This window comes from Pristis pectinata, chromosome 6, assembly GCF_009764475.1.
Source record: "Pristis pectinata isolate sPriPec2 chromosome 6, sPriPec2.1.pri, whole genome shotgun sequence".
NCBI lineage: Eukaryota > Metazoa > Chordata > Chondrichthyes > Rhinopristiformes > Pristidae > Pristis > Pristis pectinata.
In genome coordinates this window covers 46,038,611-46,057,302 of record NC_067410.1, presented here as the reverse complement: position 1 = coordinate 46,057,302, position 18,692 = coordinate 46,038,611, and the positions used below count along the sequence as shown (strand labels likewise).

General features: G+C 44.8%; 1 protein-coding gene across 1 annotated transcript; it reads left to right on the top strand.

Moving 5' to 3' along the window:
- The first annotated feature begins 346 nt into the window (after positions 1–346).
- cav3 (caveolin 3) lies at positions 347–17,607 on the top strand. Its single transcript, XM_052018484.1, has 2 exons — positions 347–463; positions 17,252–17,607. The coding sequence occupies exons 1-2, from the start codon at positions 353–355 to the stop codon at positions 17,591–17,593; spliced, it is 453 nt and encodes a 150-aa protein (XP_051874444.1). The 5' UTR covers positions 347–352; the 3' UTR covers positions 17,594–17,607.
- The last annotated feature ends 1,085 nt before the right edge of the window (positions 17,608–18,692 follow it).

Sequence of the window (18,692 nt, the reverse complement as noted above, 5' to 3'; positions counted from 1 at the left end):
CTCCCCTTCCCGCAGTGTCCGGGCAACAGTGAGGAATTTCTGCCGGTGTTATTATTAAAACAGGAGAGGGAATGCCCTATAATGGTGCCGGTGGTTGTCCGTAACCTCGGGTCTGTCTGTGAGGAGTGCCACGGGCTGGTGAGACGGCGGGGGTGCAGGGACTCAGAGCAGTTTGACCTGTAGGCTGATATCCCGGGTGTGGCTGGGACTTGGTGTTGGGGGGGTGGGTTGTGGCGAAATCCTCGCCACCGCTTCCTGCAACCGACCTTTTTCTCTCCCCTCGCCACACAGGCACGCCTTACCCCCCAGTCTCTTTGAGCTGTTCGCTCAATCGGTGAAGCTACCGAGGGCCATGGCTGAGATCAAACCGAACAGCGCCGAGCAGAAGTTCAAAGGCGGCATCACGAAAGAAATCGACCTGGTAAACCGCGACCCCAACCGCATCAACGAGGATGTGGTCAAGGTAGAACTCGCTTCCTCTGTTGTAACCTGCATGTTTGTCTCTTGTAACAGCAAAACCTTTGACTCTGAACAGCTCTCCCATTCATTGAGCCGTGCCCTATGCAGTGCACACACACCTGCCTTTTAATAGTGCTGCACTAACTATTTAAACAAATGCACGCCGTGAAGTTTAGTTCAATCTCTAAAGGCTAATTTCACTCCATTGTTGGCTGTTTCCCTACCTCTCCCAATCTTTTTGGGGGGGGGGGGGGTGTTACCGCTTTAAATGCGTTCCTGCTTTAAATATCCCAAGCCTCGAAGTGTTGACAACCGCTCTATATTTAACCTGCCGTGCTCTGTTATGAATGTACAGACTCTAGGTTGAATTGCATTTACTGTAGTACGGTATGTGATTTGATATTAACCACAGTTGTGAAGCTAAATCTTCATTGATTATCCCACATGTGGCGGCGGCACGATAGCATTGACCGAAAAGAGAGCAACACACACAAAGCGCTGGAGGAACTCGGCGGGTCAGGCAGCGTCTATGGAGGGAAATAAACAGTCGACGTTTCGGGTCGAGACCCTTCATCAGGACTGGGTTACAAAAAGAGAGTTACTTTAGATAGGGAGCTTGAAAACAAAGCACAAGTTCAAACAAAAACTTTTTTGCAAGGGCTTTTACACTATAAATTCTCTTTGCTTTTGACAATCAACAAAGTGTTATCCTGATGATAATGTAGGAAAGTGTGCATTGCAAGCTCTCCCAAACATTCATCTGATAGTCGGTTTTCTGGAGGCTTTGTTCCATCTCCTCATACTTCGGCTCTATCTTGTCCCCCTCTTGTCCAATCCCTTCCCACCTACATCCAGGACACTTTGTTTGCTCTCCACCTTTTTAATAACTTCCACCGCCTCACCTTCACCATGGACGTCCAGTCCCTGTACACTTCCATCCCCCATCACGAAGGCCTTGGGACTCTCTGTTTCTTTCTAGAACATAGATCCAGCCAATTCCCCTCTACGAACTGTCTCCTCTGCCTGGCAGAACTTGTGCTTACCCTGAACAACTTCTCTTTTGATTCCTCCCACAGTCAAAGGTGTAGCCCTGGGCACATGCATGAGCCCCAGCTAAGCCTGCCTTTTTGTTGGCTACATGGAGGTGTCCATTTTCCAAACCTACTGTGGCAACACTCCCTGACTCTTTCCACACTACATGAATTTAAGGTGAGAGGGGGAAGTTTAAAGGAGATGTGTGGGGCAGGTTTTTTACACAGCGTGATGGGTGCCTGGAATGGGCTGCCAGGGGTAGTGGTGGAAGCAGATATGATAGGTGGGTTTAAGATGCTTTTAGGTATATGCAGAGAATGGTGGGATGTGGATCATGTACAGACAGAAGAGTTTAATTCAGCATCGTGTTTGGCGCAGACATTGTGGGCTGAAGGGCCTGTTCCTGTGCTGTACTGTTCTATGTTCTACATTGACAACTGCATTGGTGTTGCCTCTTGCACTCGTGCGAAGCTTGTCAATTTCGTCAACTTCGCTATTAACTTCACCCTGCCCTTAGTCCAGGTGAAGGGTCCTGGCCTGAAACGTCAACTGACCGTTTCTCTCTGCGGATGCTGCCTGACCCACTGAGTTCCTCCAGCGGTTTGATTTTTGCAGTCTGTCTTCTGGTATTGCTGAAGGATGAACATTGTCCAGGACATCAGGGATCTCCCTGTTCTTCATCATATCAATCCATGGGATCTTTTTACCTGCATGTATAAGACAAGATGTGTTTAACGTCATATTGCAAACTTCTGAGAGTGAAGATCTCCCTCTAGACAACATTGAAATGCCTTTCCATAATCATTGTGTCCGTATCAATAAAGTGGGGCTTGAACCCACAATCTTCTAACTCAGAGGTAAGTGAACAAAATTAGCTTGCCACCAGTACGTTCAATCATATATAGAACATAGGACAGCAAAGCACAGGAACAGGCACTTCGGCCCAGGAGGTCTCTGCCAACCTGTGACATATTGTCTGTGCACAGTATGTTGTGTCTAACCCCTCAAGAACAGCACTAGAGCTTTCAAAAAGCTTGCCCGGGGTAACAGGTTGGGGAAGGACTAACAAATGTGGCCAATGTCTCAAATTGATTCTGATTCAAAGAATCGAGGATGAATTGGGAGGCACTGAATGGAATGATTAGCAAGCAAATTGAATAGCTAGATACACAATGGAAAGCTAAGAGCCTGAGTCCTTTGACCTGTACTGTGTAAGATGGAAATGATCATTCGTACAGTTGATCCAAACACACCATCCAATGAATAGTTGATGAAAAGGTACAAATTGCTGCAATGATACATAACAGCCTTTCCTACTGGGATAAGCAGAGAAGCAGAAGTCCAAAGGAAGGGCAGGCATGGTAGTGCAGCAGTTAGCGTAACGCTATTACAGCGCCAGCGACCCAGGTTCAATTCCGGCCGCTGTCTGTAAGGAGTTTGTATGTTCTCCCTGTGTCTGCGTGGGTTTCCTCTGGGTGCTTTGGTTTCCTCCCACATCCCAAAGACATATGGGTTAGGAAGTTTAGGAAGTTGTGGGCATGCTATTGTTGGTGCCAGAAGCGTGGCGACACTTGTGGGCTGCCCCCAGAACACTCTACACAGAAGATGCAATTCACTGTGTATTTTGATGTACATGTGACTAATAAAGATATCTATCTATCTATCTAGCTATCTATCTACCTATCAACATCCAGTGGGTCAACTGACCTGAGTTTCATTTCTCAGCAGTTAATGTTTAGTCTAAGTATGTCCAGCAGCATTTCTTCTGTGTTTTCATAAAGAGAAAATTAATTTGTGCCATTTTTGTAATCACATTGGTGTGACTTGTATCGTGGTGTTGCTAAATCTTTTATTTATTTGCTTGCAAACACTGAAAGAACCATCGGGTTGTTTTTAACCCAATCGGTCTGGTGGAAACTGGTGGATGGATGTAACAGATTAGGGATTTATTTAATCTACCTGAAACTCCCTCTCATCTGACTGAGACTCTTGCAATTCATTCTTGAGTAGATATGCTTCCTCTGTGCAAGCTTTCCTGTGGACACATCAGAGTTGTATATAATCGGAGCAAGATATCCTTATCCTGGTACTCAAATCCTCTTGAAATTAAGGCCAACATACTGTCGGTTTTCCTAACTGCTGTCCATTTAACCTGCTGGATTCCGTTGGTGCACAAGGAAGTGGGGGTCTACGTCAGTAGGGCTTCAACTGCATTTTAACTGAAGCCCCAGTAGTTTACTAAGGTCAGCATAACCAAGGCAGGTAATTGGAGTTAACATACTGCTCAGCTATGATCTGACTGAACAGCAGAACAAACTTGAAAGGCTGAATGGCTTGCTCCTGCCTCATCTGAGTCTGGAGAAGACCTGCAGCAAGATTGTGGACAGCATGGATCCTCTGGCATAAATCAAACACTGCCCTTTGAGGATGTGGAAGGAGCAGGATTAGATTCTCAGAGGGCAGAATTACATCCATCATGCCCCACAAGAAATGCCATGGGGTTCTCTTCTGCACAATCACCCCTTCCATTTCCCACTTACCCCTTCCCCCACCCTCTCATCTGACTGAGACTCTTGCAATTCATTCTTGAGTAGATATGCTTCCTCTGTGCAAGCTTTCCTGTGGACACATCAGAGTTGTATATAATTGGAGCAAGATATCCTTATTCTGGTACTCAAATCCACTTGAAATTAAGGCCAACATACTGTCGGTTTTCCTAACTGCTTGCTGTACCTGCATGTTAACCTTCAGTGAGTCATACAATGATGCACAGATCCATTTGAAGAACATAGAACATAGCACAGTACAGCACAGGACCAACACCTTTCAATCTCTCACCACTTTAAAAATACTCCCCCTTTCTATTTTCTCTACCAAAGTGATGACCTCATATTTTTCCACATTATTTTCCCTTTGCCATGCCCTTGTCCTTTCATGTAACATGTCTATGTTCTTCTAACAACTCTCTGTATCCTTCTCACTGACCAAATTGACACCCAGTTCAGACCATCTGCAAACTTGGATATGTTACATGTGATCTGCTCATCAAAACCATTGTTACAGATAGGGAACAGATTTTTGGCCTGTTGTACCTTCCCCACAGCTGCTGCATAGCTGCCACTTTCCATCTGGTTCAAACACTCATCAGGCTGGTGCTGTGCAGGTGAGGCCTAGAAGTAAAATACAAACACTTCATGTCTCCAACTTGGAACAGTGTCCATTTTGTACTCACCTGTACCTACCCTCACCTTTCCGTGCACACCCTTCAACAACACCACCCCCATACATGTGCACAAAAACATATACTTGCACGCACAGCACACACTCACACAAGCACATACACGTGCACACACACATGCACACACACTACACACACCACACACACACATACACATGCACCATGCACAGGCACAAACCCGCATACAAGCATACACACACATGCACACACACCATGCACGTACATACAAACCACACGCGCATACACACACCATGTGCATATGCTTGTGCACACACATACACACCAGCCATGCAAATGCACACACGGCCCATACACATGCACACACACACCACACACACACACACACACACACACACACGCACCACGCACATGCACACACCAGGTGTGCAAACACACAAGCACACACACATGCAGACTATGCAAACGCGCGCGCACACTTGCATACACACATGGGTACACACATGTGCACACCCACACATGCACATACAAGCGCAGACACACACCCACACACATTACGCGTGCACAGACCCACGCACACACACTAGCACACATGCACAGACATGCGCACACGTGCAGAAACACGCCACACACACAATGTGCACACACACACACAACGCGCACACTCACACCATGCGCACACACACAATGTGTACACACAAGTGCATGGACACACACACACCACATATACACTTGCACATGCGCACACACACGCATGCACACGCACACGCACACAAACCAGGTTTGCACACGTACACATACACCATGTGCACACTCACATGCACAGACAGACAGACGCGCACACACACAGACGTGCGCACGCGCGCGCGCGCGCACACACACACACACACACACACACACACACACACACACACACACCGCCTCCATACACCCCCAACTTCCCCACTGCCTTTGCTGTTCCTGTGCCGGGCAACCTTGCAGCCTTGGCTTCTCCCCATTATTAGCCAACAATTATTATTGAAAGCAGATGACAATGGGATCCAACTTGACTTTGAGCTTTTGTTCCTTATATAGTCTGCTGCCCTTAGTTCTACTGTTTAGGCTAGCATGAGGTATGTTGTTATGATCTGGAGTACATAGCCTTAAGGGTGGTGGATGCAGATTCACTTTGGGAATTGGATATGTGCTTTGAGGAGCAAATGTTTATGGAACTGAGAGGATGGAGACTGTGATTGATTGGTTGCACTTTCAAAAAGTTGATGCATTCATAATATGCTAAGAGTCCCTTGGTTCTGCGATTGCCTGAGAGAGGTATGAGAGCTTCCGAAGCCCAGTGTTTTCTCAGAAATCATTTCATTCTCAGTGTGTATTGCTGGCAGTGTTGATATTTGTTGCTACCATTAAAACCCTGCCAGTGTATACAGCTGAACGCCTTGAAGTAGTGCAACTAGTAGACCCACTGTTTCACAGTGCTAGAGACCTGGGTTCAGTCCTGACCTTGGGTCCTGTCTGTGTGGAGTTGCCACGTTTCCCTTTGGTTGCATGGGTTTCTGCCGGGTGCTTTGGTTTCCTCCCACGTCCCAAAGACATGCAGGTTGGTAGGTTAACTGGCTGCTGTAAATTATCCCCGGTGTGTAGGTGAGTGGGGGGAGTTGGTGATAATGTGAGGAGAATTAAACTATGGAATCAGTCTTGGATTAGTGTAACTGGTGGTTGATGGTTGTTGCAGACTCATTGGGCTGAAGGGCCTGTTTCTGTGCACTATCTCCCTATGATCCTATAACCAGTCCACTTTCATGGTCAATTATTCAGTCACCTTGGAGAGGGACTGGAGTCCAGCTGAAGATGGCAGACTTCCTGCCCTTTCAGTGACCACTGCACTTTTATCTCCAAAGACTTTTCTGAAACAAAATTCAAATTATCAGATGGCCACAGAGGAACAAAGTCCTTTGCAGGTTTCCTGAGGTACTAGTCCTGACCGTGCCCAAGCAAAGTCAAGGAGGATTAAAAATACACTTAAACCCCCAGGCAACCTCACTTTTGTCCTCGTGGGACTTTGTGCTCAGGGGCTGGATTTGAGGTAGGGTACGGTGGTATTTGCTGAGGCAAATCAATGCCACAGAAGGAGTGGCTGGCAGCTGGTGGAGCCTGCACTGATGGACTGTCACTTGCTATGGTGGAATGTTTCACTCACACGCTATGCACTGCCCAGCACCACAGCCGAGAGCAGAGGGAGCCTGTGGTGCCCAGGAGGGCAGGACTGCCTGATTGGCTGAGCTGTAACTTGACCACAATGAACTTTCTGTTTTTGGAGCAGAGGCTCAGCACTTTCGCTGATGTTTGGGCAGCCTAGCAACAAGCAACACCCAGAGTAACTAGCTTTATGCTTACCATGCAGTAGACCTCACTTTCAGTTCAGTGTTTGAATTCAGTTAAGGGACAGAATTGGAAGTAAAGCATTGGTATCAGTGACTGCGAGGCTGCCCGTCAATCTCCTCCTCACCTGGTTTCACCTATCAGGGGCCAGAGCTTGCCTCGCCCCTCCCTCTCACCTCTTTATACCAGCTATCTCCCCTCTTACAGTCTCAACCCAAAATGTTGACTATCCCTTTGCCCACACTGATGCTTCCTGACCTGCTGGGTTCCTCCAGCAATTTGTTTTTTGCTCCACACTGCAGTGTTTGCCACCTCTCATGTCACCACAAGGCTGTTGCTTTATTATAAAGAGCTAACTGGTTCAGTAAGGTCCTTAGGGAAGAAAACCTGCCGGACTTAATTCCCATGAGAGGGAGTCGTCCAAACATTGCAACAGTGAGAGTGAGTTTGTTGCAAAACATTAGCTTTTGGGTCACAATGCTGCAACAAATACAATGCATGTTTATTTAAATGCAAGCAAGGAATTCTGTCTATCCTTTTTTGCTTGCAAGTTTAAAATAAAAATTGGCTCAGGCCCGAATGTAGTTATACCTCAGCTGACAGTGCCAACACTTGTCAGAGGAACTCCCTACCGACGTAGAACTCCATAGTATAGGTCTAGAGTACGGTGTGAAGGATTAAGTTGCAGGACCACCAGAAGGTAGTGTAACTTGCCTAAACTTCTTTGACAGTACCTGTCAGCTGGTCAAAGACAGCAGGAGCAGAGGAGCAAGTCTAAACTGCACCCACCAAATCGCACTCTATCCCAGCTAGGCACTATATCACTTTCTCTCATTGCTACAGGGTCAAAATTCTGGAACGCCCCACCTAGCAGCATTTTGGAGACATATTTTCACCCATATTACAACAGATCAATGTGCTCCCTCACCACCACCTTCCACATTTCCATATTTCCTTTAGACTTAGAGCAGTTTGGCTCATAGAGTCTGTGCACTCTCTCATAGCAATCCCATTCCCCCACTAATTGTCTCCGTAACCTATTCTCCCCACATTCCATAAGACCATAAGATATAGAAGCAGAGTCAGGCCATTTGGCCCATTGAGTCTGCTCTGCCATTCAATGATGACTGATTTTTTTTCAACCCCATTCTCCCGCCTTCTCCCCATAACTCTTAACCCCTTTACCAATCAAGAACCTATCAATCTCTGCCTTAAATACACCCAATGACTTGGCCTCCATAGCCCTCCTGTGGCAACGAATTCCACAGATTCACCACACTCTGGCTGAAGAAATTCCTCCTCATCTCAGTTTTAAAGGGACATCCCTTTATTCTGAGGCTGTGTCCTCAGATCCTAGACTGGAAGCATCCTCTCCACATCCATTCTATTCAGGCCTTTCAGTATCCAGTAGGATAATCAGTATTCCTATCAAAATTCCCCTGATTCTACCACTCACCTGCACACTAGAGGCAATTTACAGTGGGTAATTAACCTACAAACCCGCATGCCTTTGGGATGTGGGAGAAAACCAGAGCACCCAGATAATGTGCAAACTCCCCACAGACAGCACCAGAAGGTAGGATCGAACCTGGGTCACTGAAGCAGTGTGCCAACAGAACATCACTAGATGTGCTGATGTGCCAGCCAAGGGTAATTAAGGTTAGGCAATAAATTCCAACTTGATGCCCATATCTCCAGAAATTATTAAATAAAATTGACCATAAAATAAAAACTGTCGTATATGAAATTATTTTGAGTCTTTGAATACTCTTGCACTAATTTTCAGCTGACAGCTGATATAATTAATCATAGAATGCTGTATACCCAGACGCAGGTACTTAATTATCTATTTGGTGAATTTTGAGACCAACCATTTACTAAGTTCCACATCTTCTCGTTTTCATCTTTCCAAAGTTAAGTTGTGTAATGTGATGTGTAGCACTTTGCGGATACAGATGGTAGGGAGTGTGTGACTTCCTCTCTGCCTCTCTCTCCCCCTTTCCTCACTGACTACCTCCCTTCAGAGGCCTGACTAAGATAAGGATGGAGGATGCTGGAGGTAGAGAGAAGTCACAGATGTGAGCTGGCACATCACCATTCAGTCAGGAGTCCAGGATACTAAACCAACATTATACCTAATTAGCCAATTCAGTGGTGGGAAAGAATGACCGTGCATCAAACACTAGAAGGGGAAATCAAAGGCAAAGTATGAAGCATTGTGACTAGTTTTTGACCCTATCTGCAAAATGAGGTGGTCATAAAGGTCTCAGGACAAGTGAGCAAGGTTAGTGCCAGGACCTAGACCAGTTTATTGGCAGATCAGGCAAGGATTTTACCTATAGGTTAGGATAGTTGAAGGTAACGTTGTTCAGCAACTCCACTGGGAGATAATGGGGTTAATACAGAAGTATCTGTGACCTGCTGGAACTACAAACTAAATGTCACTTCACAGATTGAGTTGATAGACCTGGCCCAGGAATGGCACCGATTTCCTGGACAGAAGCTGTAGGATCAAACTGCGCGTCAAGAAACTTTGTCGCCTAATCCAGGTTGACATTCCTATTCAGTTTTGATTGAAAGCTGTACTGTTGGAGTTCCTATCCGTTGGATGAGAAGCTCAGCCAAGGCGCTCTCTGTCCTCTCAGACAGCGGTTCAAGAAGAACAACAATGTCACTTAAATTTGCTTAAATGGTCACTTACGTGTTTCTCTACATTATATCACTGTCTACACTTCAAGAAGTAAAGCCACCTTGTGATACATTGAAGCCTTTTGTTGTTTTGCCACTAAAAAGGTCAGCACACAGAAAATAAAAATAGGATGGAACAGAGGATAGATAAATGCAATGAATGTGGTGTGGAATAACAGAAGTCCATCAGCCCTTTTGCAGCCTTTCCGATCACCCATCATTCTTCTGAGTGAGGGGAACTCAATTAGTCACTGGACCTACATGCAACTTAATGACAATGCTTCCTAACTAGTTCAACTATTGGGTAATTAACTTGACCTCACAATTTATATGTACCATCTTCATGCAATCGCCCATACTTCAATGTGGAGAAGGCAGCAATTTAAGCAAAGTGTTATTGAGGAGTTCAGGCTAAAATGATTGCTGTTTCTGCTTGTTATTGATGATCTATCAGACAAATAGCAACTGGCACTTTGCATCAGCTTTAATGTAGCAAAACATCCCAGACTGCTCCACAGGAGGATCTACAAGCAAAGAGATATTAGGAAAGGTGATCAAAACTTGGTCTGAGAAGTAGATTTTAAGAACTGTCAAGGGAAAGGAATGGGTAGAGAGGTTCAGGGAAGAAATCTCACTGAGCCAATCTGTCACCAATAGAAGAGTGAAAGTCAGGGATGAGCAAAAGGCTGGAAGTCAGGAATGTCAAGATCATGTGTTGTTGCAGGGCTGGAGAAGAAGGTGAGGGGTGGGGTTGCGGAGGAATTTGAAAAGAAGGGTCGGAGTTTTGCCGGATCCACATCAGGTGAGCAAGCACGGGGCAGTGGGTGAATGGGACGTAGCTTAGAACATGAACCCGCTTGAAAATTGATTGCAAAGAAAAACCTTCAGGTCAAACTTTTTATAAATTACAAGTAAAAATAAGCAATTAATGAACATGTTGCATGTAAGTTCAATAAATTGTCCATTGAGCAGTCTAGTCTTATCGACATCAGTCCACGAAAGGGATTGGAGTGACGTAGAAAATGGAACTTTGTGCTTTAACAGAAAGTCCTGAATACAGTATATTTCTCACTGTGAACATCCATATAAAGTCTACAACAATATTCCATAGCACTGAGGTCAGACATCTTTTTGATGCTTGTACATAATGTAAAAAACAAGTCATATAGCTGCAGCTAATCCCAAATAAATAAAAATAATTCCAGTGGATGTTCTTACATGCCAGGTAGTGCAATAACATCCCAGAATTCTATTCCCTTTCCATTCCTTCTGCTTTCTGAAACACATCTTTATATTCAGAATTTGAAGACAATTTTATATCCTCTGTTTGCTTTTCCATTGTACAACGTAATGAAAGAAAAAACAAACTTGTACTTAAGAACCTCAGACGTGACAAAGTACTTTACAGCCAATGAAGTATGCATGAGATTTAGTCAGTCAGAATATGTAGGAAATCCAGCAGCTAATGTGCAGGCAGCAGACTCGCACAGACAGCAGTGAATTTTGGTGGTGTTGGTTGAGGAATAAATGTTTCTCAGGACACCGGCGGAACACCAGAGCTCTTTTGCAAAGAATACCAAGGGATCTATTACATTTGGCTGAGAGCATAGATTGAGTCTTATTTTAATTTCTTGATTAAAAGCCATCAGCTCTTACAGTACAGCACTCTCTCAGTACGGCACGCAATAATGTACAAACTGTCTAGAGAGGGCCAGACTGGAGATGTGTGTGTGTGCGTGCGTGCGTGCGTGCGTGCGTGTAACAATCTCCATTAAGCTGAAAGAATTCTTCCCCATTCTCATTTGGATAACACTACCTCAGACTATATATTTTTTTCTCTATCTTAATCTTGCACTGGTGGTGTTATGTTTATTTTGTGGTTTATTTTGCACACATGTAAGTTATGTATAACTTAGGTTAATTTAAGTTTATGTTAACTTATTTTTGTCCTTGTCTTGTAATGTACTGTGCTGCTGCTACAAGAAGCAACTTTTCATGGCATTTATACCCTGCATATGTATACCTGTGACAACAATAGACTTGAACTTGGAGTTTGATGGTGTATTGTTCCAGTTATTAAACTAATATTCAAGAGAGCCGAAGAGGATAATCCAGAGATCCCCCCATTCCCCGTTTCCATCTTGATTCATCCCTTAGCTCTGCTCCTTGAACACATATGGTGGGCAACTCGTTTAGTCATCCCACACATAAAGCACCATCGGGTCTGGTGCTATCTGCCAGATCTGCTCTATATTCCTGGGCCACCTCAGAAGGCAAAGATAACTCCCAGCTTCTGTGCTACAAACCAAGTCTTTTGTTTCTCCCACCCTCATCTTCAGCAGCAAGAGTGAGGAGTTAATGGATTTCTTTGTTACTTAAACTGGGACCATCCAGGCCATTGCTGCTGCCCCCCCCTTTCTTCCCCAGCCCCCTAGGCCATGAATGCTGTCCCCAGGCCCAGCTCTGAACTCATCTTTACCTAACTTTTTTTCCTATCACTCCTTGTGTCCTTCCTGAGCTCATCTCACCTATGATGTGGGCCTTCTGCTCCCTCGATCATATTCCCAGTAAACTGCTGACTGCCCAACGTCCCTTTCTGGCCCCCTCAAGTACTGGGACCTCTCCTTCATCATCATCTTCCTCAAAACATCAGCTACCCTTGAAGAAAAACACGATGATGCTGGAGGAACTCAGCAGGCCAAGCAGCATCTGTGGAGAAAAGCAGGTGATCAACGTTTCGGGTCAGGACCCTTCTTCAAGACTGAAGATAGGAAAAGGGGAAGCCCAATATATAGGAGGGAAAAGCAGAGCAGTGATAGGTGGACAAAAGGGGAGGTGGGGCGGGCACAGGGTGGTGATAGGTAGATGCAGGTAAGAGATAGTGATAGACAGGTGTGGGGGAGGAGGGGAGAGCAGATCCACTGGGGGATGGGTCAAAGGTAAGAAGAGAGAGAAAAAAAAGAGGCTAGGAAAGGTAAGAAGAGAAGAAGCATGGTGGGGGGGGGGGGGGGGGGGTGGGGGTTTGTGGGGAAGGAGGGTGAGGATTACTTGAAGTCCTGAAGTGGGAGAATTCAATGTTCATGCCATTAGGCTGCAAGGTTCCAAGATGGAAAATGAGGTGCTGTTCCTCCAATTTGTGTTTGGAATTCTCCTGGCAATGGAAGAGGCTGAGCACTGACATATCAGTGACAGTGTGGGAGGGGGAGTAGAAGTGATTGGCAACGGGGAGATGCAGGTCACGGTTATGGACAGAGCGCAGGTGTTCTGCAAAACGGTCACCTAGTTTGCGTTTGGTCTCACCAGTGCAGAGGAGGTCACACTTGGAGCACTGAATGCAGTAGATGATATTCAGTGATTAAGGGATTAACCCTTGAACCCCTCCACCCTTGCCATCTGCTGCCTCTTCACTAATTTCCTCACTTCTTGAATGTGATATAGCTTGCAAACGCACCCCAATCTTTCCTGAACTTCTTGTTTGTAAATCTCCATTCATACTTCTGGCCCTCCCATAGAATTGAAATGGCTCTAATCAATGCTGCCAATAACATCATTTGTGCTTGTGACAAAGGACACCTCCCATCTCACCTTCCAGACCTGTCTGCAGCCTAGTCTTATGCCTAACAACTACGGGGGGTTGTTCTCCCTCCAAAGAGGAATCTGTGAGGGATCTGATAGAAATATTTGCTTTGGACAGAGGACCCTTTGTGGAGGAGGTGAAGAACCAGAGGATACAGAATAGTGAAGGGCAAAAGGGCCAGAAGTAATGAGGACAACTTTTAAACGCAGTGAGTGGTTAGGCTCTGGAGTCCACTGCTGCTGGGTTAGTGCAGGAGATTCAAAAGAAAGCTGGATAAGTGCTTGAAAGAAAAATATTGGCAGGGTCGTGGGGAGAGGATGGGGAAATGGAACCAGCTCTGGTTTAGAGCTGGTACAGACCTGATGGGCTGAATGATCCCCTCCAATGTGATACTATGATTCTCCACCAGTGTCTCTCCAATATTGTTCAGGTGGCTGGGACTGTTCTTTCCTGGTTCCATTCTTAATCATCTGGATAATCCTCTGCCTTGCCTTTTCTTCCCTTGCCCACTGCTCAGTTTGGTGTCTCCATAAGATTGTTCCTTTGTCACTGGTCATTCTCATTTACATGCTGGCACTCAGTGTCACCATATCATCCAAAAACACAGCAGACATTTCCACAATTACACTGATAATCTTCAGTTCTAAGCCACTCTTGATCCCACCACTGTCAAACATGTTTCAGCATAGCATATGATGCGAGGAGGAGTTATTAAGAACACTGAAAATATTTTCTTCATTCCCAATCACAAATCCAGTTATCCAGCCACCCACTTCAACCCTTCTCCCTTCTCTTGGTCTGAGACCGAACTAGATAATTTGCAACGATCCTATATTTGGCTCTGAGGCGAGTTTTGAATCAGGTGTCCACATCATGGCTAAGGCTGGCTATTTCCACCTCCAAACCTCTCTCATCTCCACCCTGCCTCAGCTCCTCTACCACTGAAACTCTCAACCTTGCATTTCTTACTCTAGACTTGACTATTCCGATGTTGTCATACAGCTATCCTTCGTACAGTCCTCCATTATGTTCATCAACTCTTGTCTAACTTGCACCATCCCGTTCACCTAACACTCTGTACTTGCTGCAGTGGCTCCTTATTTTGTAATACCTTCATTTTAAAATGCTTAGCCTTGTTTACAAATCTATTCAATGCCTCAACCCTCTATCTGTCACCTCCTCCAGCCCTTCAGCCCTCCAAGTTGTCTGCACTCCTCCAATTCTGGCCTCTTGGTCACCCTTAGATTTACATGCTTTTCTATTTGCACCCTTTACATAGCAAAACTCTAAGCTCTGAAATTCCCTTCCCAAAAACCTCTATCTCCACACCTCTCTTTCATTCTTTGATGCTTCTTAAAGCCTACCTCTAAGTAAACCTTTGGACCTTTATCCTAATATCTCTATGCATGGCCTTGTGTGAAATGAATGTGCTTCAATGAGGCAGCTTGTTGAGTTTTGCTGTGATAACGTTGCTATATAAATGCAAGTTGTTGTTGTCAATTCAAAGCCCACCTGGATACTTTGAGAATCTGAATTCTGTTTCAAAAATATCTAGAAATAAGAAACTAGTTTGAGTACGCGTGACCATAAAGTTATGGTTTAAAAGCTCGGTTATCCTTAAGGGAAAAGAAATTGGCTGCATTTGTCTAGTCTGCCCTATATGTACCTCCAGTCCTATATCACCATAGTTCACTGGTAGTTGTCCTCTATACGGGTCCAGTGTTCCACTCAGTTGCAGTGGGTGTATTGTCAACCTTTCCAAATGCAGTAAAACTCCAATAATCCTGCTCCTTTGGGACTTTGGTGGTGCTGGACTAACAGATTTTCTGGACTATTGGATGTCACTCCCATTAATACCCTAACACACTTTTGTTTTTATAGTGGTATAGTAAAATTTCCATTGAACTCAGTTAGTAAGAAATGGGAAATATATAAGCGCTCTGAACTCTGGCTCACAATCCAGATGAGTGAGTGAGCCAGATGTCAGACTATCAGGATTTCCAAATAATCAGATACTGGATTTCTGGAGTTTTACTATACATCTGTGTCCTGGGAATGAATAGGAAGAAGTCTTCAAAATTCCTAAGCGCCCTGGCAGGGCCAGTGGGTTACCACAGTGAGCTCTCACACCCTGGAAACTGGGTTTGAATCTGGCTGGATGATAATCAGGGTAGAATCAACTAAGTGCAATTTCACAGTTCAGTGCTACCATTAATCAAACTTGTAGCTGCACAATGCAATTAAATTGACAGTGTTTTATTAGACCATGAACATGACCAGTGTGGGAAACTTATACTGCAATGGTATCAAGGTACTCTCAATACTGAGTGAACTTTGAATCCCCCCTGATTTGGAAATTTGATATTGACACCATTCTTTTTAAACAAAACAAGAGAATGATTAGCAAGCTAGAAATAACATTGCATCATTTAATGTCATGTGGTCCTGCAGTTTAGGATTGTAGGAACAGAAGGAGGCCATTCCATTATTTAATTGGATCATGGATAAATCAACTAAATTTATCTATTTTGTTCCCTTAATTTTGTATTGTTGCCAAATTAAACATTCATCAATCTTTGTCTTGTAAACTCCAAGCAGTTCTCAACATCTACAGCCTTTGGGGGGGGGGGGGGGGGGGGAGCAGAATTACAGACTCTTCACCACCTGTTAAGTCCTTGCTGATTTTACTCTTTAATGATTTAAGTTTAATTTTATGATTATGTTCTCTTGATGCAGATTCCCCAACCAGAGGAAACAATTTCTCCATATGTCTATCACCACATAGTCCCAAAATAAGAGCTCAACCATTCAGGGCAGAGATGAGAAGACAGTTATTCACCCTGAGGCTAGTGAACCTTTGTAATTCTTCACCCAATGGGGCTGTTCAGACTTAGTCACTCAGTAGTGTAGTGGTTAACGTAACGCTTTACAGCGCCAGCGACCCGGGTTCAATTCCGGCTGCTGTCTGTAAGGAGTTTGTACATTATCCCTGTGTCTGGGTGGGTTTCCTCCAGTTTCCTCCCACATTCCAAAGATGTACAGGTTAGGAAGTTGTGGGAATGCTATGTTGGTGCCGGAAGCGTGGTGACATTTGCGGGCTGACCCCAGAAAACTCTACGCAAAAAATGCATTTCACTGTGTGTTTTGATGTATATGTGACTAATAAAGATATCTTATCTTACATTCAAGAATGAGATTGATAGATTTTTAGATATTAGGAGTCTGAAGGTTAGTGCAAGAAAGTGGCACTGAAGTAAATGATCAACTATGATCTTATTGAATGACAGAGCAGAAAAGGGGCTGAATGGCCTACTCCTGCTTAGATTTGTTATGTAATAATTATGCTCTTAAAATAAGATTTCTTTATTAGTCACATGTACATCGAAACACACAGTGAAGTGCATCTTTTGCGTAGAGTGTTCTGGGGGCAGCCCACAAGTGGCGCCACGCTTCTGGCGCCAACATAGCATGCCCACAACTTTCTAACCCATATGTCTTTGGAATGTGGGAGGAAACTGGAGCACCCAGAGGGAACCCATGCAGACACGGGCAGAATGTACACACTCCTTACAGACAGCAGCTGGAATTGAATCCGGGTTGCTGGCGCTGTAACAGTGTTATGCTAACCGCTACACTACCTACTATATCCTTTGAAATTTTGAACTCCAAGAAACATAATTTGAGTGGCAGAGAATTAGAACCTGGTGTTCTCCAGCTTTCTTCAGCTAAGAAATATACAGAAAGTGTTCCCTCAAGTAAAGTCTGATATTTTAAATTGTCACCAAACATCATTGAAGTGCTTACAAAACCGACCCAATTTTGTGTATTCCCTTCATACACTTGTGGGCTAAAGCAGGATGAAGAGAGGCTCAGTGTTTGATGGGTATAGAGGCTTTAATTATGATTTTGGTTATGTCCCACAGGTGGACTTTGAAGATGTGATTGCAGAGCCTGAGGGGACATATAGCCTGGACGGTGTGTGGAAAACCAGCGTCACAGTCTTCACTGTGGCCAAGTATTGGTGCTACCGAATACTCTCTGCTATCTTTGGTGTCCCCCTGTCACTGATCTGGGGTTTCTACTTTGCCTGCCTCTCCTTCTGCCACATCTGGGCCATCATGCCCTGTATCAAGAGCTACCTGATTGAGATCCAGTGCGTCAACAGGATCTTCTCCCTATGTATTCACACCTTCTGTGACCCCTTCTACGAAGCCCTGGGGAAGGTATTCAGCGACATTCGTATCAATTTGCACAAGGAAATTTAGCTTCTCTTTATGGCTCCAATCAACAAATGTACCCTGACAGAAGGCCTATCTGCTAAATTGTCAGAATTTATTCAGAACTTTTGTGAATATAATTGTACCTTACTTCGACTGTTGATATGATTGTGGCTTTATCTCATCATTGTTTTCCACTTTTGATCATTGAGGAGTTCAAAAAATCTCTGAGAATTAATTGACAGAGTTGTCTGAGTCATTTTTCCTGCACATCTATTTACAACTAAGCTTGCCACTATTGTACCGAAACGCTATGCTCATTACTAATGTCTCTGAAGTATATTTCCATCCTCTCTCCAGTTTACTGTTTTGGGTGGAATCGGATTACTCACTATCTTGGCATCCTATATAATCCAGGGGTGAGCTTACAAATCTGGGAACTTTCCTTCACACAGATTCCATACTACCAGGTCTGTAGTATTGCCAGAATCCTCCTCTGTATCAGCCAATTTGCTGCTGCATCCATGCATTTACAGTACTATCTCTGGACTCCATTATTTCAATCTCTCCATTCATCTGACTTTAGTTCACGGGCATTGACTGCTCAATTCATCCCAACAATCATTTTTAGGTTGGGAGGCTGTAACCATTGGACTGTTGCAAGGATTGGTACTGGGGCCCCAGTTGTTCACAATCTATTTTGATGAAATTGATCAAGAGATCAAGTGTAATATATCTAATGTTGTTGCTAAATCTAAGCTGAGTGGTAGAATGGGCTGTAAGGAGGATGCAGACAGGCTTCAGGGGAAATAGACAGGACGTTGCAGGACCTCCCACACTCCCTGCTCCCAGGACACTGCCTGCATCCTCCTCCTTTTCCTTCTACTTGGACACAGACTGCATTCACCTTCTCTCCTTCTTCATCCTGCTGTTCTTCAGAACATTGGTTGCATCCTCCTCCGGCTCCCTTGACTCTGCCTCCAGCCCGTTCCTCCTCTGCCTCCTGAGCCTCGAACGCTGTCTAACTGCTCCTCCTCCACCAATCTCCTCGTCCTTGCACTCTCTCCATCCTGATGCCCGGGATCTCCCTGGATCCCTCTCTGAGGACATAACTTGTATTCTCCTTCCCCTCCTCCTACCCCTGTGC